The sequence below is a fragment of the Myotis myotis genome, unplaced genomic scaffold (genome assembly GCF_014108235.1).
Source record: "Myotis myotis isolate mMyoMyo1 unplaced genomic scaffold, mMyoMyo1.p scaffold_m19_p_3, whole genome shotgun sequence".
NCBI lineage: Eukaryota > Metazoa > Chordata > Mammalia > Chiroptera > Vespertilionidae > Myotis > Myotis myotis.
The window spans coordinates 23,730,530-23,757,599 of record NW_023416335.1 but is presented as its reverse complement, the minus strand read 5'-3'; the positions used below and the strand labels follow the sequence as shown (position 1 = coordinate 23,757,599).

Here is a 27,070-nt window from a genome sequence, read left to right as displayed (position 1 = left end):
GAGGATGGTGATGGTGATGATAAGCCACTATGCCCTTTTGGGGATTCCACTGTACCACTTTCTCCCTGCCCTTCCACAGAGACAGTTTATCTCCCCAGGATCCCTCTAGCACCAGCAGCATCTTATCTTAGAGGAGGCCTCTAGCCCTGGCCTCAGATGCCTCTTCCCCTGGAGCTTAGCCACCTATCAGTGGCCCTCAGGTCAGCCATGCACACATCTCTTCAAAGCACTTCACAGCGCTGTGAAAATGCCTCCAGAAAGTCTCTCCCACCCAGCTCTCTCCTCCCATTTGGCAGCTCTTGCTAGCAATTGCCCTTTTGGAGAGGGGTGTTCTGGGCCTGGGGTTAGAGTTCATGAGTTGGCTGAGTTTTATTTATTGGCTCCTGAAGAGCCGGGTCAGATTGACCTGCTGTCTTGTTGGGAGTTTGGGAATGGGAAGGGGGTGGGAATTGGATGGGGGATATTTAAAAGAGAGGGGGGAAAGAACAGGAAACCAACTGGAATAGATGTGTTTGGTTTATAAGTCAACTTTCCCCTGAAACCCATCATACCCCATTAAGCCGCAAGTTACAGGACTGCTTCCACCCAGCCCGATATTGTTGCTTTAAATAGGTGTGCCATATTCAACAGCTCTAGCCCCGAAATTTTCAAGAAGCCGTATGTCTGCTTATAGCTTTAGGTTGTGGGCTTTAGGCGTCTTCTTTTTGATTTTCAGGTTGCCCTTCAGAAATTCCAGAAGACCTTTAACTACTTTCTTTCTGGTCGTGGGTTGATGTCTTTCCCAGGGAAGGCTTCTCTCTGCACCCATTAACCCCATAACTCACAGCTCCTTTTTCTCCTCCTCTCCCTTCCTAGGCACAACTGTGTGTCCTCCATGTGACAACGAGTTGAAATCTGAAGCGATAATTGAGCATCTCTGTGCGAGCGAGTTTGGTAAGAAAGCATCCCTGGCTGCCTTGGGGAGGTTTGGCATTCCCAGGTTCCTCCTGGCCCATATCCCGCTGAACAGAGCCTGTGGATGCGTCTTTTTGGGGCGCTATGTTCTCTACTTCCAGCCTCCCTTGTGGCTACTTTTCTCAGGCAGATGGAAGACTAAACAGGGTGGGGATCCGGGCGGTTGTTATTAAAGTCAAACTTTGCTTTTGTCCTTCTGTGTGGGAGGTCCCTGGAAAGGATTTTGGCGACCCTCTCTAGGAGTGAGGGAGGTAGACTTGGGGACAGGTGGACAGGAACTAGGGGGAAACACCACTCCTTGGAAACTACCAGGAGGCACAGCGTTCAGCTAGGGCTGGTCTTCTCTCCGCACCGGCTCTTTCTCCATCCACCCCTAGGTGTCAGCACCACTCTACCCAGGATCTAAAATGGCTGGAGGCTGGGTGCCTTCCTAGGGAGGTGAGTCTACTGTTAGGACACTCAGAGAAGGGGCCTCTATCAGGTCCTTCCAGGCAAAGAAAATTGACACCCCCACAGGATTGAGATTTAGCTTCCTTTTCCCCAAATCACTGTGGGTTAAAGGGGAATTTCGAATCAGCACTTAGAGCCCAGGAGAAGGGCTTGATGTGTCCCGGGGAGCTGATCTCAGGTGGCCTTTCAGGGATGGTCCCTGGTGGGGATGTGGTGGAAGACCCGTGCTCCAGACACCGTGGGCGTCTCTCCTCTGGGAGAAATAAATGTTCACTGCATCCATTTGAACAGCTGACTCCCTTGTGCCTGCCTCTATTCTATGGTCTCGGCCAGGCCTGCTTTGCTGAAGGACAGGTTCAGCCTGACGCAAACAGGGGTTTTCTCATGATGCCTGCACCGTGTTCCTGAGGCTGGATTTTGTACAGAATTCTTACCAGGAAAAGCAGAACGGTAGGTAATGTGAGTGTGCCCTTTCAGAACCACCACCACATATCACCAAGTACACGAAAAGGCCTCGTACTGGCAAAGTGCCACGTCTGAATGAGCTGCACGCGTATGTGTGCACACATGCAAGTTAAAGGACATTGTACATATGACAGATGTGCTCTCAGGGTATTTGCCATTGTGACTGAAGACACGTTGGGGAATTGAGACCCTTTGCCATGGAGAGCTTCTTGAGGAGGGATGTGTTTTGCGTGCTTCATTTCTTTCTTTTTTTTTAAAAAAAGTATATTTTTATTGATTTCAGAGAGGAAGGGAGAGGGAGAGAGAGATAGAAACATTAATGATGAGAGAGAATCATCGATTGGCTGCCTACTGTACGCCCCACACTGGGGATTGAGCCCACAACCTGGGCATGTGCCCTTGACCAGGATCGAACCTGGTATCCTTCAGTCCATAGGCCAATGCTTTATCCACTGAGCCAAACTGGCCAAGGCTGCATGCTTCATTTCTACACTAGGTGTCTCCATCTGCCTCCTTTATCCTTGGGGAAGACAGCAGTACCTCAAAGATTTGGTCTGTTCTGCATTTTGCTGCTTGTGTTTGTCACACACTTTTCCTTGTTGTCATCTTAAATGAACTCAAATGAAATTGTTATAGAGAGCTCTGATTACCCTGCCATCTGGCCGTAGTGGCATTTGCTTCTTGATGGTCACACTCTTGCTTCGTCAGAAGGTGTTCAATGCCAGGCTGAACCTGGTGGGTCTCCTGTGAGTAAGCCTGTGGGTGCGCAGCCTCTCACTGCCTTAGCAACAAGCTTTACATCCACACATGGGATTGGGATATTTTTTTCCCTAAGAAATGGAGAAAAAGAACATAAAATATCTCAGAAATCCTGATGGGAAGCCTTTTGCTGCGGGGCTGGAGCAGGAAGAATCTGCTCACGTATGGCTGTGTTCCTGAAGGATCCTTAGGAGGGATGACTAAGGGGCCACTCTTGTAGATTTCATTGATCCTCTTCCGCTATTGTAAATCACCACACTTACTTTCAGAAATTGGCCCCCTGGCAGTTCATCAAATCCAGGGAATTATATTAAACTCTGAAAGGTAATACATTAGCTGATGTGAATGCTCATGTGACTTCTATCAGGCTCAGCTCCTGAGGGAAGAGTGATGGGAAAACCCTGGAACTGAGTGTGGAGGTGACTGGCAGGGGGTGTCTTCCTGGTATGGAGCTCAAATCCAGTGCATCTGATTATTCATTGATTCACATGTCTATTCATTCAATGTTTCTTGAGTGCAAAGCCCTGTGCTAGAGGCCATATAAAAAAATACTTACCTAGGATAAATTGAAATTTAACTTTAAGAAATTTAAAATCCTGACCAAACACTAATCAATGATTTTTTAGACACTATGGAGTCATTTTATAACTTACCAGCTGAAGAGAGGGGCTGTGGGGACTCAAGGCCAAAGTTAATTAATGCCAAGGAGGTGTGAGAAGAGAATCCATGCTTACGCCCCGATTGTAGTCTGGAACATACCAACCTGAACTTGTCATCAGGTCTCCTCTAATCTCCCCCAATTACCTACCAAAATTCTGGTAACTAGGGGCTTTGCGGCAACTAGTGACCCTGGAGACATTCCCTAGAGGGGAGCTGAAGAGTCAAGCCTTGGGAAATAATTTGAATGTGAAAGGCTGACCTTTTGGTGCAGGGTAAGAGTCTGGTGCTCAGGTAACTCACCTGGGGATGGACATCTTTCCCCTTAAAAAGTAGGTGCCTACTAAGTGCGCAAGCACCTGCTCACGGCTTCCAGGAGAGAGGGCTCTATCTTATTTTAATAACCATTATCAGGTCTTGGTGAATCTGAGTGACTGTTTGGGACTGTTCTTTTAGCTCTGAGATTATTTTCTTCTTGGGTTCATAGAACTTTTGACTTCCTCCCGGAACGTACAGGTCATCTTATCAAGTTCACTTATTTCGTAAATAAGGAATCTGACTTTCCCAACTGGAGTTCTTTGACTCTCTGTCACGTGCCTTCCTCTTTAAGAGAAGACGAACGGCCATCGGACTTTGCCGTAGAGACGTTTATCTCTCCAGCATGGGTGTGGTATATGGGAGGCCTCTTTGATTTGGATGATTTGGATGCAGAGAGACTTTTAGTTTTTTTATTTGTAATGCTCTTCTAAGACAATAAGTAGGGCTCCTCTCTACAGGGGCTGAGCCTAGCTCTGCCCTGCTGAGCACCCTGAAGAATGCAGCCTTGTGGGGAACTTGTTCTGAGCTGCGTTCATTTCAAGTACGTGAGGCAGTTAGCTTACACTGATGGGATTCAATTAGGAAACAAAGACATTCGGCAATGTAAGATGACACACAACAGAAAAGAAAAAGAACATTTTACTCCCTACTCCAGGGATCAAACTTTGCAGTAAGTGGCCCTGACATCCCGGATGGGAAGACATCAGGTTGTTGGAAGGCTCTCTGTGAGCTCCAGGAACAAGGGGTGCATTCCTTCTGGGTCAGCACGCACACTTGCCCTCCTGCCAACTCCTCTTCGGACTCCCGCATGGCCTACCATCCCTCCTCCTCGGGCGGTGCACGCTTAACTCTGCCTGGTGTGCTTGGCCACCAGCCTCTCCACCCCTGCGCCGGACCCCCTCGGTTCAGAACACATTTTTTCCTCCAACAGGGAAAAGCATCAGTAGAAACACCTGTGTGCAGATGCTCAGGCATGCAGTCGGATCCGCCTGGATGAAGCACCAGATGGGGTAGCCAGAAGTTAGGTGGTGCAGTTTCTGAATTCAAGTTGGTGGCCAGCCTGCGTGCAGTGCTCAATTTAAGACGTGCCGATCTGCTTTTTGTCCTCTCTGGTTTTCCTGCTACGTGACAACAGGCTGCTGCTCTCATCTCTTACGCAGGCCAATGTAGCATTGCAAGTGGCCACACTAATGATCCTGCTGTTAGTAACCCAGTGCCATGGCCGTGTTCAGGTCAGCTTGTCCCAGGGATGTGAGGGTCTGATTTATAATTGCTGCCAGGTTAGAACCCCACCTCTGGCCACTCACTCTAGCTTCTCCAGTATTTGCAAACACCCTTAAGTGTTTCTGCTGGAAATGTGCATGATGATGAGATAGTTCAGAGCTTTCTTTTACCGGCTTCCACAGTTTTCTTGAGCTTGAGAGTTCAGTTGACAACTTCTTTAGTCCGGTATTTTCTCACTGTGGAAAAAGATTTCTTTGCTCCCAGAAATTTTCCTTGCTTTCTGGAAGGATTCCCCCCCCCCCCCCCCCCATTTATATGTTTCCTCATAAAGAGTAAAAACATACTTTTGCAACACTAAAAATGAATCAAATAGGAAAGCAAAAAATCAGCTCTCACAGTTAAGTGTTTGGGAGTATTTCCTACAAGAAGGATGTTTGAAGATTCCTGCACCTTCACAAATCTGTTCTCACTCCTTTTCCAAGGTGTCTTGGCTGTGCTGCTGTTCGGAGACACAGTGTTTTACGCTGAAGGGCTGTTTGATCTCTTGCAAAGAGTAGGTCCAGCCTTTCCAAACTAAGCCCCGAGTTTCCTCCCACAGAGGAGGAACACTGGCTGCCAGCAAAATAATTGCAACATCTGTAAGCTGCTTGAGAGCAGGGTCTGTATCTTGTACCGTATTTTACTTAATATAAGATGCCCATTAATTGTGAGATGCACTATTGGTTTGGTACCACTAACAAAGAAAACATAGTTTGTGTTCAAATGTAACGATAATCTGTGTCTTAGAATGAACAGAACAAGGTCTGCTTGTACTTAGAGCCTCTGGCACGGTGTCTTAGACATGGAGGCACAATTAAATGTTTGTCAGATGAGAATATAAGTGACACAGGATGGCAGGGATTTGGGAACTGGACTTCCTTTTTTAATAAAAGGACGAAGGCTCCTTTCCAAGTGAATATGTGCCACTTGTTTATTAAGTCCAAGGAAAACCACATGCCCTGGTTGGGGTGACTGAGTGTATATGTAAAAGAAAAAGAAGCCCTAGCATTCAGAAATCTAGTTCAGTCAAAGTAAAATTAAATAGACATGAGAGAAGGGAAACAAAGGCTTAAGGGTGTTTGCAGATACTGGAGAAGCCAGAGAGAGAGACTGGAGGCAGGGGGAAGGGCAATAGACAATCTCTAAAATACATAACCCATCCCCAGCTCTGTCTATAGTCAGAAGGAGTTGTGGCATCTCATGTGAGAGAAGAGGCAGGGTTGAGCACTTTAAGTGCCCTGGAAGTGTAATGCCCAGCTCACGGCCAGAGACCAGTTTATTCTTCACAGGCACAAGGAGGGTTGGACAGTGCACAGACCTCGCTGAACCAGGAGCCTTCCAAGCCTTCGAGTTGGCTGGGTGCGTTGTGATGTCATTCCTGGCTCACCCACTGTCTCAGATAGGAGAGTTCCTGAATAGATGCCAGACCTGGGGTCCTGGCCAGACGAAGCAGGTCTTGAGCAGTTTGGATTGAGGTCAGATCGGGAGCACCTCGCACTCGGAAGTCACGTTGAGGAACGGAGGAAAAGCTGGGGAAAGAGCCCTAGTTCCCCCACTGGTGAGGGTGGTGCATCCCATCTCCTCTCAGTCCTTCTTGTCTATACCTGTCATGAGAGGACATTAGATAAAGCAAATTTCAATGAGAAGCACTTCTCTTTAGCATCTTTGAACCTGTGAAAGCATATTTAAGTGTGAGAAAGTACACAGAAACCCAGGATCCATGGGTGGGCATGGCGTTCTCTGGGACTGAGTTCAGCCCTCCCTCTACCACTATATGGATACTCTGCAACACTGGGCAAATCTCTCAACCCCTCCAGCCCTCAGTTTCCCTCTAAGAAATGACAACTGATAGCCAGGTATAGGTTTTGGCAAGGAGCAGATGAGCTGGTGGGTAAGGAACCCAGTCCTGGGCCCCGCAAACAGGCTGGACTCACTGCACATTCGTTTTGGGGCTGTCTGCAGGAACAGCAGTAGCCCAGCGACTGTCCCTGGCACTGGAGGCCTCCCTTTGTGACTCTCACCAGAGAAGTGAACTCTGCTCTCGCCTTATTTGTCGAAATCTTTCCTGAACTGAATTCTGGTTTCAGCTCTCCCGCCTCCTTGCACCGTGCTGGAATGGTGGCTTTTCTTTGTACTAAGACATGGTATGGACTAGGTATGGACTTGGTTGGTTCAGGATTGGCTGACACGTGACTTCCCCCTCTTTGTGGTGAAGTCCAGGTCTGACCTGGGGATGGTCAGTTGCCAAACGGTGATGTACTCTCCAACCTGTGATTCTATAATTCTCTGGGTGTGAGTAGCCCTCACCTTTAAAAAAATTTAATGTGGTAAAATGTACATAATATAAAGTTTACCATTTTTAAGTATACAGTTTCGTGGCGTGGAGTACATTCCCATTGTTGTCAGTCATCACCCCCATTCGTCTTTGGTTATTTTTCATCACCCCAAATTGAAACTCTACCCAAACACTAACTCCCCATTCTTCTCTCCCCTCACTCCCAGAAACCACCATTCTACTTTCTGTCTCTATGACTTTGACTATTCTAGGTACCGAATATAAGTGGAATCCTACAGTATTTATCCTTTTGTGTCTGGCTTATTTCACTTAACAAATGTCCTCTTTATCATCTGATGTATACACAAACTATCCTGGAGAAGAGGGGAAGGAGGATTTGCCCTCCAATTCACCCCTGCTATCTGAAGCCTCTCAGAGACTGGCTGGAGGAAGAGGGGTAAAGGATGAGCTTGGATAGAGGGGCTGTTTGTAACCCACACAAGTGGCCCATTTCTTAGAGCGTTGTCTTGCTCATCTGTACCCCATTGTCATTAGATCTGCTGAGCATGATGGGGCCTCAAGATCAGCCAGTCCAGGGCTTTTATCCTAAAGGCTGAGGAAAAGAAGGCTCAGATAGAGGAGTTAGCCAGTTGATTGCCCAAGGCCACTCCGCCTGGCATCCCTTACAGGTTTTGTTTCCACCAGCACGTACCTGGGTAGCCAGTCCAGATTCCATACCCTTCCTCCTTCATGTTCTCTCACGCCCATCACATTTCCGTCCTGCCAGGAACGGTAGAGGAAGCTCCCTGGGAAGGGGGGCACAGGGTGTTCCTTCACTACTTCAGAGTTTGTGGGATATAAATGGGCTGATGTCTGTGCCTAACACCTAGAAAGGGCTCAGCAGTCGCTGATTTCTTTCTTTGTGGAGAGAAGCAGGTAGTATAGTAGGATATAAAGAACATATGCCTCTGGCCAGACGGGCTTGGATTAAATCCCAACCCGATAAACTGAGCAACCTTGAGGAAGTCTCTCAACCTCCCCGAGCCTGTCTCCTCACTTGTAAAATGTGGACGGCGATTCCTGTGTCACTGTGGGGAGAATTGAATTAATCAAGTGTGTATAGTTCTTGGAATATGGTGGCTGCTCCATCCCTCGCCATGTTCTCTTCTTATTCAAAAAGATTGTGTCCGGATGGAAATCAGCCCAGGTAAGAAGAGCCTGGCACGAATGAAATCTGGTTTGCCAAAAATAAAAAAATAAAAAAAATGTTAGGACATGGAATGGAATGTCCCGATTAATTCTCTGGTTAAAAGAGGATTATGCTGAAGAAGCCTTTTAAAAAGCCCAGAAACTCCAGTCTGTATTTGGAAAAGCTTTAAAAGTTTTATGCAACTTCAAGGTGCTGTAGTTAAAAAACCAAACCCAAACCCAAACCAAACCAAAGCAGATAAAATAAAACACACAAACCCTACCTACTAGCAGTTTTAGTTAGATGCCACCCTTACGTCATCGTAAGGCTGGATGTCATCAGACAGCCAAGCCTGCAGAACACAGGGAGCTTGGGCTGAGTGTAGACCAAGTCTAGGACATGCTGACCCACGCTTTTTCTTTGTGTTTTTGTGTGTTACTTAGAAATCATATTCCTTATATGAGCTTTTCTGCTCATAATTCATTGGGCCTGTTTAAGAGGGACTTAGACCTTGTGTGTTGAACTTCCCTCCATCCTCCCCTTTTCTCAAGCAGTATCTGCAGGGCAGTTTTTAATTCCTTTTCCAACAACTGCCTTGTTGATGTTTGATAGGTGCTCCTTTGGACCGAAACACAGGCTGTTGAGAAGCAATCGAACATTTAAATATTGGTAAATTTTGTCCAATTTTGCAGAAATGAGCCAGGAACTCCAGTCTGTATTTTTTTTTTTTTTTTTAAAGGAGAACAAATGGCCACAGAAATGTCAGGCCCTTGCCCTGCCTCAGCCTGCTTAGAGCGGCCAATTAAACATGCATTAGCTTTGAAAGGCTTCTCAAAGGCCTATAGATTGCACTCGAAATCTTTGTTTAGTCTTTCAGGAACACTGTCACATGGATGATTTATCAAAGAAAGTTGTTTATCTGGCAGTAAAATAAACTCTGGGCCTGTTCAGGCTAAGGTTTCCCGTGAATTTCTACCAAGGTAAACACTGCTAACTGGCAGGTTGCAGATTCCGTGTGAAAGCCAGACACATACAATAAATATTTGAGCTACAGCTTTGCCGTGTAAGAGGACGGGCCTGTCACTAGCGCTGTCACTCTCTCTGTGCCGGGAGGACCTGGCGCTGCAGCCTGGCCGCTGGGCCGCTAGGAGCGAGAACTGGCAGCGCCTGTGTGCGCAGAGGCCGCCCCTACTGCGCGGGCCTCCCTGGGCTTGAGTGCCACTTAATGCTGGCACTGGGGACTTCCTGACTCAGAGGGGGACCAGCCTCAGACGGCTTCCCTCAGCATCGCATACACAGCCGGTGATGAGTTATGAGGGACGTGAACCAGAAGCGGCCGGCTTAGGTTTCTTTGAAAATAGACATTTGTTGAACCAAATTGGCAGGGCGCTGGGGCGTGTTGAGTGATTTGGGAGCTGGGGCCAGGGCGCGGTGGGAGGGGAGAGCATTGTGAATTCTGCTGAGTTGGAATTCTAGTGCCAGAAGGGCCGAGGTGCTTCCCCGGGGTCCCCAGCTTTGCTCACTGGTGGTGGTCGCGAGAGATCCCCTTGGGAGTAAAGAGGGCGCGTCCTGCTCTGTGGGTGCTACAGCGAGTACCCAGGACCATCTGAGTGATGAGTGAATGAACAAACAAAAGGAGATGATGGAGAAGAGAGGAAATAAGCCTTCTCCATCTTGAATGGAAGCTATGGTGGTCATTGTTCATTGTGGCTTTCTAGGGAGTGACTGCTGAGTTATAAACCGCTGCTTCTCAGTCCCAGAGGCTGGAGCTTCCAGACCACCGTGCTTGGTCAGGACTGAGTTTCACTTAGAGCAGGACCGAGTTTCATGGTGTCTGCGGGTACCTCCCATAACTTAGGTGCCACCCTGGGCCCCTGCCATGCCAGCCTCCGTGCTGGGTCAGGGAGAGGAACCAGGACCCTGGAGAACAGGTGACGCCTGTGTCTGTTTATGAGGACTTTTCAGGTTGGGCTCGTGTGCGGGGCATCTGTGCTCAGGGTTGAGTCCCGAGAATAAACGGCCTTTCCAGGTTGGGGTTGCGAGGCCAGGCTGCCTGGCAGCGCTTAGAGATTGATGTGCAGGTAACAGATGCTTCCTGGCTTGCAGATATTTAGGGGGATAAAGGAGTGCTTTCTGCAGGGCAGGCATAGGGAAATCATTTACAAATTCTGAAAGGCTGTCTGTGAGTTGTACAGAGATGCCCAAATGTGCTTTGGCAGTGGGAGGCACTTGGGGACAGCTCCCTGAGCTGTGTTCTGGCTCCGTCTGGCAGGATTCTGAGCAGGGTTTTGCCTTCCTTGTTTTTTCTAGCCCTTCCTTCAGCGTCTACCCAGGACACTTCCTCTACCTCCGATGTGTTCTCCTCTGTGTGAGCCCTTTGAAACTGAGTTCACACTGGTGTGTCTTCCACAACAGACCCATTCAGCTCCTGGGAATGGCTTTGGGGCTGCAGGTGACCCCGAACTCTGAGTCTGGCAGCAGAGCTAGGAACGGGGGTTTGGAATAAGCACTTTAGACCCTCAGAACAGCTGGCACCCCGGAGAGTCCTCTCACGTGCACTCCACGTGGGGCAGCGGTTCCAGCTGCCATGAACTCATGGGCCTTGGATGCAGGCACTTGGGTCTGTGGCTGAGGTGGCCCCACTTCCAGGCTTCCTGAGTTCTCATCTCTGAGAGGAGGGACCTGTCCTCCAAGAATTTAAGAATCCGGTGGATGAGGCCTTCCTTGGCAGTGCTTGTTTGTCTCTGTTACTGGTGATTTCAGATGCTCTAGTGCAGTGGTCGCCAACCGGTGGTCTGTGGACCACTGGTGGTCCGTGAAAGGTTGGCGACTGCTGCTTTAGTGCATGGTCCCAGCTCCCCGGCCTGAAGAAGGAAGGGTTTTTTTCCTTTTCCTTTTGGAGGCTGGAGAAATTCAGACAAGTTTCCTCGAGGAGAAAAGTAACCTAACTCAGGCTCAAGATTAATGGAGAAAGTAAAGAAGGCATTCCTGGTGTCAGGAGACGGGGGCTAGAAAAGGGCGTGAAGATTCACAACAGATAATAATTCTTAAAGTGACCAAACTTAACGCAGCTAAATGAATGCAGGCAAAGAAAGTCACATGTCCTTTCTGACTACCAACTCAGCATCCTGTGCAAGGGCTAGTCCCAGCCAGAAATGTGGGGTCTCGAAGGCTGACTGGAGGTGTGAAGAGGGAAAGTGGGCCCTCTGACCCACACCATTGCCTGTGTACCCTGCTGGCAGGGAGGCAGGGCCCCAGTGGCACCGGGACCATTTCCTATGAATGGGCAGCAGTTGGAATGAGCAGGTGTGGCTACCCATTTACTGTGACCGTGGGCCTGAGTCAGAGACACCTGCTGGTGGGGCAGGGCTACAGGAGGGAAGGAGGTCCATCAGTAAGAATTGTCTGTTTTGGGCAAGGTGCTGGGAAGTGGAAAAGCGACACTGGGCCAATGAGGGCAGCCTCTAACCTCCAGAGAACCCGCAGCCCCCTCCACCCACAGGGGGCAGGGCTAACTGGAGAGTTACAGTCTTTGTTCTGAGATTCAGAGGTGCAAGATGCCAAATGCCAGCCACCCAGCCTCTCGGGTTACAGCTTCTTCACTCTAAGCACGTATTCATTTATACATAGGTGTATGATATGTGTGTGTGTGTGTGTGTGTGTGTGTGTGTGTACACATGCATTTTCTGTTGCAAAGCTATCTGCAGGAGGTGCTCATTTTTGCACAGATTTAATTCAACAGATGATTGTGGGGCTTCTACTGGGTACATGGCCCTGCTTATACTTTATACTTCATAGGCTGACTTTGTGATCAACACCCAAAGAGCTGTCAGTTGTGTGGACGGGAATGTTTGTATCCTTCTCCCCAGGTCTAGGAAGAGGGCCATCCCTAGTCAAAGCCAGAGAGCCACCGCTTCCTCCCTCTAGGTGGTGCTCTGAACCCTGAGTTGAGCCCTTGGCAAGGAAGGTAAGACCTTAGTTGGCCAGAAGATGGGTCTTATCTGTATACAATTATCCTCACCCTCACCCTCAACCAAACATCTCTCCTGTTCCAAACATCTCACCCTGAAGCCTGAGGTTTTGCTGTTAGCACATCATTGCCGGATGAATGAGGACCTTCTCTTTCAGGTGTCCTCCTGCTCCCCACCCAAGGGCTTCTTTTAAGAGGCTGTGGCTACAACATAGGACACGGGGGAGAGAGGAGGCCCTCAAGTCACATCCCTGAAGGGCTCAGGGCAGTGCTTGGCCAGGGGTGGGCCAGCGCTGGCCACCCACTTGAAGGAGCTCCTGAAAGCGGGCCTGATGAGGTCAGCACACGGCCAGGGAAGGGGCCCATCTGCTGTGGTCAGGGCCCCCGAGAAACCTTTGTTCTGGGCGTGTGGAGCAGGAGCCAGAGCTTGTAATCAACTCCGAGTTGGGTCACCGCAGAGCTGGTCATTACCAAGAGCAGTTGTCATTAGGGGCCGTCATAAACGGCCCTGACTTTTCTCCCCAGACCTTGTTAGTGGGTCAGGCAGGCAGCAAGCACAGCGCTTCTGGAGCCAGCCCTGTAATCGCTGGCCTGGTAATGGCATTAGTCAGGGCCCGAGGGGCTGGATCAGCTCAGGTGTCTGGGGTTTTCTGGAGGAGGGAGCCAAAAGAGGCTGTGGCTACAATATAGGACGAGGGGAGAGGCCTCAGTGGTTTGTGTGTGTGTTTATGTCTGTGTAATGGGGAGGTCTGAGCTGTGGGTGTAGCCGTGTGATTGTCTGTGTGCTCACAGCACATCCGCCTGGTAAGCACAACCATGGCAGCCAGCTGCTTGCACAGCGAATGGGAGAGCGCCTCTTACAGCTGGCCTGGCCTCGCAGGTGCTAAGTCTCCACGGGTGAGGTCAGAGGCTTGCTCCTTCCCCCATCGTTTCAGAGAGAGGCCCTCAGGACACGGCCCCGATTTCCCCGGGCTCAGGAAGGCTTAGAGAAGCCCATAAATATTTCTTTGCAGCACGTCTTTATGCAAAACCATCTCGTAAGTCTGGGGACACTGCTACAGCCTTGGTGCCTTGTTTATTACTCTAAAGACCAGCGTGGCCTATTTTGTTTGGTGTTTGCAGCAAGTCCATTTAGAACTGCTGGTTCTCTGGGCAGGAGCCACTTCCTTAGCAGATTCCAGTGGTCGCGGGGATTGTCATAAAGGGCATGCTGTAATCCCATGGATTTGTAAAGTAGAGGGGAAAGAACAGGCATGGCTCAGGAGTCACACGGACCTAAAGTCAAGGCCTGGTTCGACCATGTGCTGTGTCAGCTCAGGCAAGCCACTTACCCTCTCCATGACTCAGTTACCCACCTGTCACAAAACAAAGGTAAAATCTCCTGTGCAAGGAGATGTGATGGACAATAACACAGATTCTGTAGTCCCGGGATCCGATTTCAGCACTGCCACTAAACGGCTTTGTGACTCGGGCCAGTGTTAACGTCTCCGAGCCTGTTTCCTTAAGCACATTGAAGGGGTCACCCGAGGGCAGCGGTTCTCAACCTGTGGGTCGCGACCCCTTTGGCGGTCAAATGACCCTTTCACAGGGGTCGCCTAAGACCAGCCTGCATATCAGATATTTACATTACGATTCATAACAGTAGCAACATTACAGTTTTGAAGTAGCAACGAAAATAATTTTATGGTTGGGTCACAACGTGAGGAACTGTATTTAAAGGGTCAGAAGGTTGAGAACCACTGCCCTAGGGGGACTCTAAAGCTCCTTCCAGCCCTGAAGTATATGGTTTTGTTCTGCAAAAACTCTGTGATGTGGTTTCTTGGTAGGATATCTTCGTGGGCCCCTCCCTGCTCCCCGGAAGTGTTCACTGGGAACCTCTGGCCTTTGTCGCAGGCACCTGTGGAGAAGTCAGTGTCTCAGAGTGGGTAGCTGAGGGCAGGGGAGTTTGGTGGAGTTGGGGTGCATTGCTAAATGCGATTGTAGATGAGTATTCGCCTACAGTGCCTGGGGGGCTGGACATCTTGGACAACCATCGTTCCTAGAACTCAGCTTCTTGGACTGGTCCCACATTTGGGGTCCCTCTCCTGACCTTGTCGCAGGTTCCAGCTCTTCCTGCGTTTACTGAGAAACCCAGGGCTGGAGGGCATAGGCCCTTCTTTGCCTGCATGGGGAAGGCATGGCCTGATGGGAAAGCAGTTTGGAAGCATGGAGCAAGTGACTTCTGAGGAGCACTCTCTAAACCTCACAGTCACGTTTTAATTCCAGCTCCACAATTTACCAACCATGAGAGTTTGGCCAAGTTCAGTTCTCTGAGCCTCAGTTTTCTCACCTGCCAAATAGGGATCATTGTGCATACTTCCCAGAACTGGGGTGTAGACCCCACCACGAGATCCTATCGAAGTGTTCTGGAAATGACAAAGTGCAAATGCACATCTAACAAGTCACCCTGTGGCAGCCGGTCATAGGTGCCACCTTCCAGCTTTGCTTGGCATTTTCAGGAATGGCTTTCTGTGCAAGCAGAGGCTGCCAGCATGCCCAGCAGGGCCACATCCCCCTAACGCATTTATAGCATAAGCACACACTTATATTTCCTTAAAAAGGAAAAATAAAAGTTTTACAGATATACTAAATCTGAACCAGGGTAGTAAGAGTGATGCTTCTCTCAGAGGAGCTCACAAAGAGTTTCATAGAGGGGATAAATGGTGATGGGAAAAATAAAATAAAGAAAAAAAGTTTTTTGTTTTTTTTATATTTCTTTATTGGTTTCAGAGAGGAAGGGAGAAGGAGAGAGAGATAGAAACATCAATGATGAGAGAGAGTCATTGATCGGCTGTCTCCTGCACAACCCCACTTGGGATTGAGCCCGCAACCCAAGCATGTGCCCTTGGCCGGAATCGAACCTGGGACCCTTCAGTCCGCAGGCCGACGCTCTACCCACTGAGCCAAGCCGGCTAGGGCAGAAAAAAGTTTTAAAGGTTATTCAAATATAGGCTGATCTAACCCCTAAGCATCTCCAGGCTCACAGGGAGCACATATTACCTGAAGACTGAGGTCCAAAACCATGGGGCAGGAGAGGCCTGCATCTTTGTGCCAGCCTGGTCCCCAAAGAAGGGACAGTGGCCATGGCAGGCCCAGGTACAGGCGTGTCACACCTGGGAGTGACCTGCTGCTTCCGCTGCCACTGGTACCAGTGGTAAAATGAGTGTTCAGCCTCCCTTTGGCCCACGGTGGCCAATGACAGGTATTTTGTGTACAGGAGCTGTGAGGTGTCAGAAACTGAGCTGCCAACCATCGTTCCTAGACCTACATGTTGCACAGTCGGGTTGAATGTTTCCCACTTTCCAAGGGGCCTGGCGATTCTCCCATGTCTTCCCTCAAATGGATAATGTGTGTCTGAAGCTGTCTGCCTCCCAGGACTACACGTGTTGGGAGGACAGTAGTCGAGAGAGCTGAGACTGTCTAGTCCAGCAAAGGGAAGGCTTGTTCTGCTTGGCTCTGGTAGAACCTGGCTTGCTGAGGAAACGAAACCTTGAGCAACAAAGTAGTAGGGTCCCCACCACAGGAGCTATTCAAAGGCTGGATGGGCTCTTGCCTGCCATACCTGAAAGGCCTAGAAATCATGGGCCCGTGGTCCTTTCCAACCCTGCAGATTCCATGGTGCAGTGATTTATGGAGCACCTGCCGTCTGCTTTCCACCGGGGAGGTGGCTGTGTTAGTGGGTGAACCTTCCTTCTCACGAGGATATCGGAGTATTTTCCCGAGGAAGGTCGAGGAATAATCTGGGGCCCCCAGCTCACTAGATCACCCGGCAGCATGGAATGCCACCTTTGAAATGTGTTTCTATTCACTTCCAATCTCACTTGTAGACCCACTCTTCAGCCAAGAAAGGGCCAGTTCCTGGGTGTGCAACAACAGAACCTCGAACGCATTCCTAATTGCATGTCTTCGCGATGAAGACCACATGGCTCGGAGCATTCTGGTGGGCATGACTCTTGGGGAGTGGTCCTCCAGTTGCCAGAGAGGAGGTCCCACGGTCATGGAATGAGGTGCAGGCCACAGGCTGGGCCTCTTTCTCCTGCTTCCCTGTCCTGCCTTTTCCTTCATACAAGCAAGAGCATCTGGTCTACCCCCCACTCCCTGGTATCAGTTTTCTTGGTGACTTAAAAAAACCCTTTTTGCCTTCACGGTTGTATAACTATGTGTGATGGGGGAGGGCGGTGAGAATGTTGAATATGAAGCTGCTGCTTCACTGGAAAAGGAGAAGAATCAATAGATTGTGCTGATTTTTCTACATGACTGACAGCTCTTCGCCTGCAGCCTTCTTTTCTTACAGACTTAATGTGTCTCCTGGCAGGTTTCCTTGTTTGAATGATTCCTCAAGTGAGGAACAGTCATGCCCAGCAAAGAGCTCAGCACTTGTCCTTTCTTTCGTGCATCGTCCCATCAGGTCCCCTGTCCTGATGCTCTTCGGGAGCTGGTCTGTGAGCTGAATCTGGTCCGAGCCAGCGGAAAACTCTGTGCTCCTGCCTTGCCTTCTGGGTTCCTGAGAAAGAGAACCAGGTTGGAGTTGGGGAGCTGCTTGTTCTTTTCATGGAGACCTCAGCAAGGGGGCTTCTGGGGGATCCACACCCCAAGACACTCCAGCAGAAGTGGTCTGGGGTGATCATGGTCACTCCCTAGGTCTGATTGTCTGGTGGTGTGAGGTCTGAGAGCCCATTTCTCAGGCTGCTCTCTAATGAGTGAGCTCATAGGAGCACATCCATCTGTCCTAGTTCCTGCCTCACCCCAAATGCTCCTCAGAGGAAGGTAGGTCGGGGACTCACCTGCACAGGCCCCAGGCTGCTCAGTAAGTTTCCTGAATCGGGGATTGAGCGTGGGGCTGCAGCCCGCTGTTTTATTTGTTCTGTGGTCCTGGGCTGGAGCCAGGGACCAGGGGCCGGGCAGCACCTCCCAGGTTCTCTGTGAAGGGGCTGGGGGCTGGCAGAGGGACCTCTGGTCCCAGGGACTTATGGGATAGTGAGCTGGGGTTGTACTTCTTCAGCCTGGATGGGGCTTAGTTTCCTCATTTTTGGTATTTTGTCCTGGTGTTGGAATAGGGAGGGGGTTGCCTGCATTGGAGAAGGAAGAAGGGAGCACATGGGGCTGGAGCCTTGGAGGCTGGGTGTCAGCTCTCTGAGTGTGTATGTGTGAAGTACAAGAACACGAGGGAACACTGGCCATGGGGACTTGGGGGTCCAAGATCCACCCCTGTATCAGCTGCTGATAGCTGAAACCATGGTCCTCATCTTCTCTGAAATGAGACTTTGGCTAGACGGTCTCTTAAACCACTTCCCACTCTAAGAATCTGTGCTGCTGTGTCCTAACTTACTGATCTGTAAACACACACCTGCTCAGAACCTTTCTTCAAAGAAAATTTACCCCAAACTCAATTATAGGAATCTGGGGTTGGAAGAAGCGGGGACCTGGAGCTGGGTTGGCCTGGGGTACATCAGCCACTCTTGTAAATTACAGGGTATGTGACCTCAGGCAAGATGGGCTGGATTATCCATCCTTCCTAAATGGAACATTGGGGCCTTTACCAAATGTCCCATGGCCTGGCCACCTGTGGGTACAAACGATGCCATTTCCATCCAAACTGTGCTAGCCAAGTAGCCCGCCTTTGTTGGAGTTCTTCCCTGCCCACCCCAGGCTTGGTGGCAGTCACTGCAGAAGGCTACTTGGGCTGGGCTCCCAGTGCTCAGAGGCCCACAGGAGTGCCCTGGGGGAGGGCCCTACACAAGGGTACTGGGTCTTGAAGCGTTACAGCCTCCAGTGAAGCAGCGGACTCTTTTCTGGAGAGAGGTATGGGACTGATTCTTCCAATTAAATATATTTTTATTGATTTCAGAGAGGAAGGGAAAGGGAGGGAGAGATAGTGACTTCAGTGATCAGAGAGAATCATGGATTGGCTGCCCCCTGCACGCCTACTACTGGGGATTGAGCTAGCAACCTAGGCACGAGCCCTGACCGGGAATCGAACTGTGACCTCCTGGTTCATAGGTCGATGCTCAACCACTGAGCCACAGTGGCCAGGCTGACATAGCTCTTGACTGTCTTTCCACAGCACATGTTCTCTCCAGCGTGGCTGGTCCGTGCAGTAGCCACTGTGTTGCACCCGGAGCCATGATTCCCTCCTTCCCTCGGGTCCTGCTTCCGAGTCTGGGCTGATGAGCTGACTCTCATTCCTCCTGGTGTCTCCCTGGCTTCATGTCCTCTCAGTGATGTGGCTCTCAGCAGTTCCTCCAGGTGTTCCTGCGTATGCATGGATCCCACTCACTGTAACCTTAGGGTTCTAGCTTTTCCAGAGAGTTCCTCCATGCTCATGCTAACAGGTAATCCTGGTGGTGCTGGAGGTCAGGTGGGTGCTGCTACCAGTTGTGCTGTGGCCCCACTAGGACACCTGTGTCCAGGGATAGGCAGGGCAGAGCAGTCAGTCTGAACAAAAGAACAAATGCTCATCCACTCTATAAACTATTTGAACCAATCAATAGAAAGAAAATTGGAGTAATGATTTCTTTTCCTTTCTAGAAAGATAGTGTTGACCTGGGAGGTTTTTACAAGCTCAGCTGCTGATTTTGGTCTGACCTTCTGATCCCTCCATTGGATTGCCTTTGAGTAAATCTTGAGAACAGCCGAGAAAGCCACCTGGTGCCTGCTCGCTGTCCTTCCAAGGACGATTTCACCGGGTTTCCTGTCCACCACCAGGTCTGTCTGACATGGGGGACTTGCTATATTTCTAGGAAAAAGGCCATTCCATTCTCATTTTACAGGGAGAACCCACAAAAGTTGACGGGGGCCAGGAAGAGGAGATACAGGCAATTGCCACCCAGTAGTCTAATTCTAACACATGTCCGAGAAACATACTTTTTGTTAGAGCAAAGGAAAGAAGCAAAGATGTGGCTGTGTCCTGAAGCTCAAGAAATAAAGGTATTGAAATCTAAATGCAGAAGGAGAGGGAGAAGTGGCAGGGAGCACGGAGTTAAAGGTCACATAATGCAAAGCATGGGTTGAAATTCAGCAGTGCTCTTCACTGTGAAATAGTTGGCACCTTCACTCTTTAGGGAGTAGGATGAAGAATAATGAGATCGTACATAGGTAGTCACAGAGAGTTTCTGGAAAGACCATGGGGAAATGAACCAACGTTCTAAAGCTAGAGTTATTTCAACCAATGGACATAAGACACTGGGGGATAGGGGAGGCTAGGGGACTGTCTAGGGCGGGGGGTGGGGGGGGGTGGGGGGAATAAAGCTAGAGTTATTTAGCCTAAACACAGTAGGAAACTATTTGTACTTTGGTACTTCTCCTGAAGGCAGAGGGGTCCTTAAAAATCGGGCAGAAGTTTAGGTGAATAAAATAAATGAATCCATGAATAAAGAGTAAATAAAAACACAAATGTGTACATATATGTTTACTTAATTTAGTTTTGAATATGTAATTTAGTTTTGAAAAGGCAGTATATTCACATGGTGTAAAATTTTAAAAAGTACTAAACAGTAGAGATTTAAAAGTAAGAGTAAGTTTGCCATTTGCAAAATGCTTTTCCATACATGAGTTTATTTTTATACTGAGCCTGCCAATGACCCTGTGAGGTGTGGAAAGTATTATTACCCTCCTTTTTAGGTTGAGGAAAGTGAAGCTCAGAGAGGACAAGCGACTTGCCCAAGGTCACACAGCAGAGCTGGGAGTCGGACCCAGGGCAGCGTGGGCAGGCCTCCAGAATCAGACATTCCAGCCAACCCTTCATCTTCCTCGTAGTTGACTGGCTACATCTGTGGAGAGACAATAACACAGTGGGGTTGAGTTTGGCGAGTGTTAGTTTCCTAGGGCCGCCATAACAAGTGACCGCACACCAGTTGGCTTATACAACAGAAGTTTAGTGTCTGACAGTTCAGGAGGGCCAGGAGTACAAAACTTTGTTCCTCCTGGAGGCTCTGAGGGACAATCAGTCCCATACCTCTTTCCAGAAAAGAGTCCTCTCCCCTCAAAGTGATTCTGGGTCCTGAGGCTGCCTCTACCCTGAAGGCACACATACATGAAATGCTTCAGACCGGAGATGCACCAGTTTGCTCCGAACATTGCACACAGCCCCGCAGGCTACCCGTTGCAGTAAGCCACGATGTGCATGCTGTACTAGGGGTGGTTTCCCAGCAAACCCTCCATTTATGACAAATCGGCACCATGGCTGTTCTTCGTCTGGTGCCTCTCTATGAACATCTGTCTACGAAAGACCTGAACTGGTACCAGTGCTTGTACAACACGTGCCCGTTGACAGGATGCCTCCCTGCTTACCAGCTTTTCTGAAACCCTCAGATGGTAGCCATGAGCTCAAGCATTTGGTGTTCTGAAGTGACTGTGCTGCTGCTCTAGCTATGGTCAAGGTGACATTTGTCTTCCACCGTCCTCTGTCTGTGGCTGTCACATCAACCCTCCTAGGCTGAGACAGTGAGGGATGCTGGGACTCCATGTCTTTTAGCAAACCCAGGAAGGACCTGCCCAGCCCCTGGGACTTCTCCAGGTTGGTATGAGGGTGAAGCTTGCTGGTGAGGCTTGTGTGGGGGTGTGTGATGAGTGCCCTCAGGCAATACCTGAGGTGTTGGAGGTGGGCTGCAGGAGGAGGGACACCCCTCGCTCCCTGAGTGGGGCAGAAACCCATGCACAAGGTGTAGGAGCCCTTGCCAGGTGGCACTGGGGAAAGGAACTGGGGAGATGTGAGAAATGGACACACCCGCTGGGGAGCTGGGCACTGACAGGACTGTCCCATTGGAGCTCCAAGCCATTGCCCGGGATTGTGATTCCAGGGATTGTGACTGTCTTTAGTAGGAATGGGGCTCCAAGGAGACCTGCCAGCTCTGGAGTCAGGAGCTGGGGAAACACACAGAAAGCATTTGTCACCTGAATGGTAGGAGTTGGGGGCAGGACCCCAGCATGTGGCTTGGACACCTGCTTTCTGCTAAGGTCTGTCTTGGTGGTACCCCGAGTCTTGTTCATCCATCAGACTTGATGTGGCTCCCTCTGGGCCTGGGGCTGTTTGTTCCTCCTCTGGGGCCACCATGGCCTCCAGAGCCATGCGGAAGTTGGTTTGTTCATTCACTAATGTTTGTTTTTGTCTCTCCTTTTTTTTAAAAATATATTTTATTGATTTTTTACAGAGAGGAAGGGAGAGAGAGAGTTAGAAACATCGATGAGAGAGGAACATCGATCAGCTGCCTCCTGCACATCTCCTACTGGGGATGTGCCCGCAACCCAGGTAGATGCCCTTGACCGGAATCGAACCTGGGACCTTTCAGTCCGCAGGCCGACGCTCTATCCACTGAGCCAAACCGGTTTCGGCTTTTATCTCTTCTTAATAAGTGACTTTCCTGAGAAGGAGGAGCACAGAGTGGGAGCGTGTGTGTTCGCATTGCCTTTATTTCCCTTGTACCCACTGTCCCCTTAGGTCCCGGGACCTCTGCCTGTTACTTGTGTGTGAGGCTCCAAATGGGTGGAGAGAAAGACAAGGTCAGTGAAGGTCAGAGGACCTGGAAGCAGGAGTTGGGACATCCAGCCCTAGGCTGATGCTTCCCAGCACCCCGAGCGGCCACCCTGGGCATGTGCCTGCTGAGCTCGGCAGAGGTGCAGACCCCAAGAAATCGAAAGGAGCCAGCTCAGAGTTAGGACTGGGGACTGACTTCCATTCACTGTTTAGATTTTTGGCTTCAACCAAACCTACCTCAGGCCAAGACAGTCACCGTCGGGAGACCAGCCTCCCCTCCACCCTGTTTGGTGTCTGTTGTAATCCAACCGGATGCAGATCTGTTCCAGCAGGGCTTGGCGGGTGGGAGATAGGAGAACCGGATGTGCTCTGTCGTCCCTTCCTTGGGACTTTGTAATCAAGCCGGGCACTGCCCCATGTCCTGGAGGCGGCGGGTGTTTGTTGCGGTCCAGGTTCCCACTGGACCTCAGTACCTGCCAAGCGCCAGAGACGGGCAGGCTGCCAGGGCGACTGGGTCTTCTGAGTCTCCCTGCTGTTTACACAAAGCCTAGAAAGGCTGAAAAATGAAACAGAAAATGAAAATGCAGAAAGGTAGGTAGATATGTAGGGTCGGAAACATGGATCAGTAGGAAGAACCTTAATGTCAGGGGTGGGGTGGGCCAAGGCCTATGGTGAAACCTGTTTCTGCTGCAGAGAGAATCCTGCCATGGGTGGAATGAAGGATTTGGGACATAGGCTTCTTTTTTGTGTCCTTAGCTTGGTACTTTCCAGGAGTCCGTGATGACTCAGAGAGGCGAGACCCTCTCTGAATCCTGTTATACCAGATTGCCCTTTTCCCTGCCCATCGCGGGACCGGGCAGGGGAGGTTCCAAGGAGAAAGAAGATGGTCTGTGGCTTGTTGGAAGGATGGGTAGGAAAAGTATAAATTTAGTCGGAATGTACCTTCTGCTTTCAGAAGGATCAACTAAGACATAAAAAAGGGAGAAGAGCCATGGCCAGTGTTGTCCCACTCCAGCCAAGGGGTCAGCGCTCACCCCAGGCCTCTTCTCCCATCTGTCCATTGGGAACACACCTGACACTCCATCGTGCTTGGAGTGTGTCGCATGCTTTTCGGGGCCTGTCTTTGAGTTTAGACAGCTTCACAGCCAGGACTCGACTCCTGTACCATTGTGTTCACTCTAGTCCTGGGCTGTGCTCCACGTAAGCAAGGTTCCCGGGCGGTGTGAGAAGACCGGGGTAGCAGTTACCACCTGGGGTGGGGGGTGCTTTTCCCTTGTGTGAATTTCAAGACAGAAAGGAAATATGAAGATTTAGAAAGGTTGCCAGTGCTGGGATGGAAATTGAGATTAAGTGGTCCAAATGGCTACACAGAGACCCAGGGAAGTAAAACGATTTACCCTGGTTTGCACACAAAGGCCCAATTCTGCTGACTCTGGACTTAGGGTCCTTTCCTCTGAAATGTGCATCTCTTTGCTGCCAAAGCTTTTGTTTTCCCAACTTTGCGAATTCACCACTGAGGTTTAGGGGCCCACAGACCTGCAATTCTGAAAACACTGCTAAGAGGCTCGCTTGAAGTCCGCTGGGCCTTGGACATGCCCATGTTGGCCTTGCTCAACTCAAACTGAGTTTCTGTGAGGTTGGAGGGCTGTCCTGGCCGCCAGCATGCTCAAACACCATCCAACAGAGTCCTCACACTGGACCACTGTGAATAGCCACGGTGACAGATCAGAAAGCCCACCTTATCCCCACCCCTCAAACTCCGAGCCAGTGGTTCTCAAGTGTGGTCCCCAGATCAGCTGCATCAGTATCACTTGGGAACTTGGTAGAAATGCTAATTCCTGGGCCCCATCCCATTGCTACCAATCAGAGCTCTGGGGGTTGCTTGTCCTGTAACAAGTGTCACCGGCAACAAGTCCTCTGGGTGATTCTGATGACACTGAAGTCTGAGGACCCCTCCCAACAGTGAGCATCTCTCAGAGCCAGGGGGTAGCTCATGCTTTTCCTGTTCATTGGTTGCAAAGCCCCCTCCCCACGTTTTTTCTTCCAAGAGGCCATCATTCCACACTGCAGCTTGCCATTTGTGTGAACAGTAGGGGGTGGAATGGAGAGGAATGGAAAACAGTGACCCTGCGGCAGGAAAAGCTGTTTGCCTTGGCAGGTTGGCCCAGTCTTGGAGCCAAGATTCAATCAATCCTAGTGATTGACTTTATTTAAGCGATTCTCCCATTCTCCTCTGCCTCCTGCTTGGGAGGGGGGTAGGGGAGGGATACAGAGCTTACGGGCAAGAGGGGCCCAAAGCTCTTCTTTGTCCCACTCCGAGGCCCAGGCCCCTGCTGCCAGAGCTGCCAATGCACACGTCTTCCCAAATAAAACCACTCCGGGAGCTCTTTGCTCTTAAAGTGGGGTTTTCGTTTTGCACCATTAGCTTAAACCAGTGGGGACTTAACACAGTCCATGAAATCATGCAATGAGGCAGCGGCATCCTGGCTGGCTGACCTCAGTGCCGCTGTGTTGAGTGTGTGTGTGTTGGGGAGGAGCCTGCAAAGTTGCAAATTCCACTTTCCTGCCCCCCCCCCCCCCACACACACACACCTCCCCAAGATGTTGGGGGTCCAGAAAACAGAACAACATCAATTAATTTGCCCCAAGTAAGTACCCAAGGAGCATTTTTTACATCTGCTGTTTTAGTAAATGAGAGAAAAAGTAAGCTGCTTTCAGTCTTTTGGGGTTGGGGTGGGGTTTGTTTTTGCTTTCTTTTCTTTTTTTTTTTTTTGGTAACGCATGTCCTGCAGTCAGTAAATGCATGTAAGTATGCAGCGTGTGGTTTGTGGTCAGGGGAGAGGCTGAGTTATTGTGACCAAGTGCGAGCTCCTTTCTTTGCTAAAGGAGTTAATGGTGCCAAACACTGGCTCCTGCTGGGCACAGAGAGGTCTGTTAAGCCTCCCTTGCGGGGCCTTTGTCAGTAAGACTCATTTGGCCCTAATGCCTCAAAGCCAGCGCGCCACTGTGCCCAGACCCTCTGCTGAGAGTTGGAAGGAGGTTGAGTTTTCTCACAGCCCAGCCCTTCCCCAGCGCTGTTACCCAATCTCATATGCTCAGTTGGGTTTGGGGTCGATGGTGCTTTCTGCCTCGGGGACGCCCACCCAGGAGATTTGTGAAAATGGACCAGGAAGCAGAAAATCAGGCCCTCTCTGTTTTTAAGGCTCAGCAAGGTCTTGTTATCTGAACAGGCTTTTTCATCTGGAGGCTCTGTGGGATGAGGGGCGCGGGCCAAGGCCCCAGAACTGATGCCCATGTGCCCATCTGTGGGCTTCTCCTGATCCAAGCGGCCGGTAACAGGCCACTCTGTACAGAGTTTGCCAGTCTCACCCGCCTGCTTCTCAAATCGTCTATTTGGGAACGTCAGCCCTCTCTGCAAGAGAAGGCAATTGAGGAAAAAAGCAAGTCACCAGGAATCCGGGTGTGTGCGGTTATCTGCTGTGGGATGGCTTTTCATGAGCAGCCATTAGAGAAAATGGATCCACCTGCCTGTCCAGGTGTCCCCAGGATCCTCCTGGACTCATTCATCCCCTCTCGCTTTTCTGCTTGGAGGAACTATGGAATAAAGGGATGAGCTCTGCTGGAGAGGCCGGGGAGCAGGTTCTCACAGAGCTATGGGAACCTCTATCTGTATGATCTTGGGAAAGTTACTTTGAGCATCAGTTGAACTAGGTTTCACACCCCTCCCAGTTCAAAGGAAATAATTCAGATTCTAACATAATAGTTTTTTAAAAAATATTTTTTATTGATTTCAGAGAGGAAGGGAGAGGGAGAGATAGAAACATCAATGATGAGAGAGAACCACTGATTGGCTGCCTCCTGCACGCTCTCCCCCCCCTCCCGCCCCCCATGGGAATGGAGCCCGCAACTCAGGCATATGCCCTTGACTGGAATCGAACCTGGGACCCTTCGTCCGCAGGCTGACACTCTATCCACTGAGCCAAACCAGCTAGGGTTTTTTATCTGAAAAATGATGGGGTTGGTTAGATTGATTAGGGCCAACCCCTTCCCCCCAAAAGCACTAGAAAAAGCAGAATTACCACTCAAACATAAGCCTTAAAGAAGCTCTAGTAGCTACTGCCAAGCTTCTCTAGTTGAAGGGACAGTGGAGGACCTGGAAATGTAATCTTTGTGTTTCTTTTAAGATCTCACATTTTATGATTCATGTATATTTTAAGTTATTTAGAGACTATACACTGTTTTACAATTTTAAGTTTTTTGCTTTACAATAAATACAGTTAAAAAAATCAAATAGTAATAAAAAAAAACCCTGCAGAACCTTGCCCCAGGCCTTCCTACCACTAATTCCCACAACCTACAGGTAAAATTTTAGTAATTTTTGTGTGATATTTAACATCGTTTTTCTTAATTTGATTTCTTAATTTTAATTTTTAGACATTATTTATTTCCTGTTATTGAAGATAAACATGTATCTGTTTTATAGTGTCTCCCCACTTCTCCTGAATATAGTTATATTATATTGTTGGTTAAGTTCACATTCAATGTTTACTTCATTCTAATTATGTGAATATTACCTGCAGCTGAGCCATGTAGCATACTGCATTTATATGTCCTGCACACCTTTGTGTTTTCCCTTGAGTTGCTAACTGCCTCATTTCATTTTCCCAGTTCTAATGTTTGTACTATGAATCTAGCTTCACACTTTTCTGCAAATAATCTGCAGGTCTCTTTCCTCCTGTTTCAGTCTGGACTGGCTGAGCTTTAGGCCTGCCACACAGCTGTTCTGGAAAAACCATTCTGTCTTCCATTGCTTTTATTTTAAGTTATATCTTTGGTTTTTTGAATTCTGTGTCTTCTTGTTCTGCATTTTCTATAGACTACATCAGGGAGTGGTTTCCTGAGAGAAGACATGTGGGAGATAATTTTTCTTTAATCATTGAATGTCTGAAGATGTCTTTATTCTACTCTTACATGCTGATTGATAGGCTCCATATCTAATGTGGGGATTTTAAAGACATTGATCCATTATCTTCTAGCTTCTAGTGTTGCTATTGATAAATCCAATGCCATTCTGATGCCTGCTCCTTTGTATTCGAGGTACACTCTCTTTTTCTCTAGAGGATTTTAAAAGTTCTTTTTATCCCTGGTGTTCCCAGATGTTGTGATTCATTGAGCTGGGGACTGTTTAATCTGAGAGCTCATGTTCCTCATTTCTGGGAAATTTTCTTGTATTATTTCTTTTTTCTTTTTAAAAATTTC

General features: G+C 49.3%; 1 protein-coding gene across 2 annotated transcripts in view; it reads left to right on the top strand.

The window, feature by feature from the left end:
* Positions 1–27,070, top strand: part of SFRP1 (secreted frizzled related protein 1) — a 42,727-nt gene that overhangs the window by 4,994 nt on the left and 10,663 nt on the right. The window contains exons 2-3 of one of the 2 annotated variants that reach the window (XM_036299944.1): positions 856–933; positions 16,167–16,455. In XM_036299944.1, coding sequence (XP_036155837.1) covers positions 856–933; positions 16,167–16,345 — 257 coding nt within the window. In that variant the 3' untranslated portion in view covers positions 16,346–16,455. Of the gene's footprint in view, positions 1–855; positions 934–16,166; positions 16,456–27,070 lie in introns of those variants that run through there. The other variant, XM_036299943.1, reaches the window with a different exon arrangement.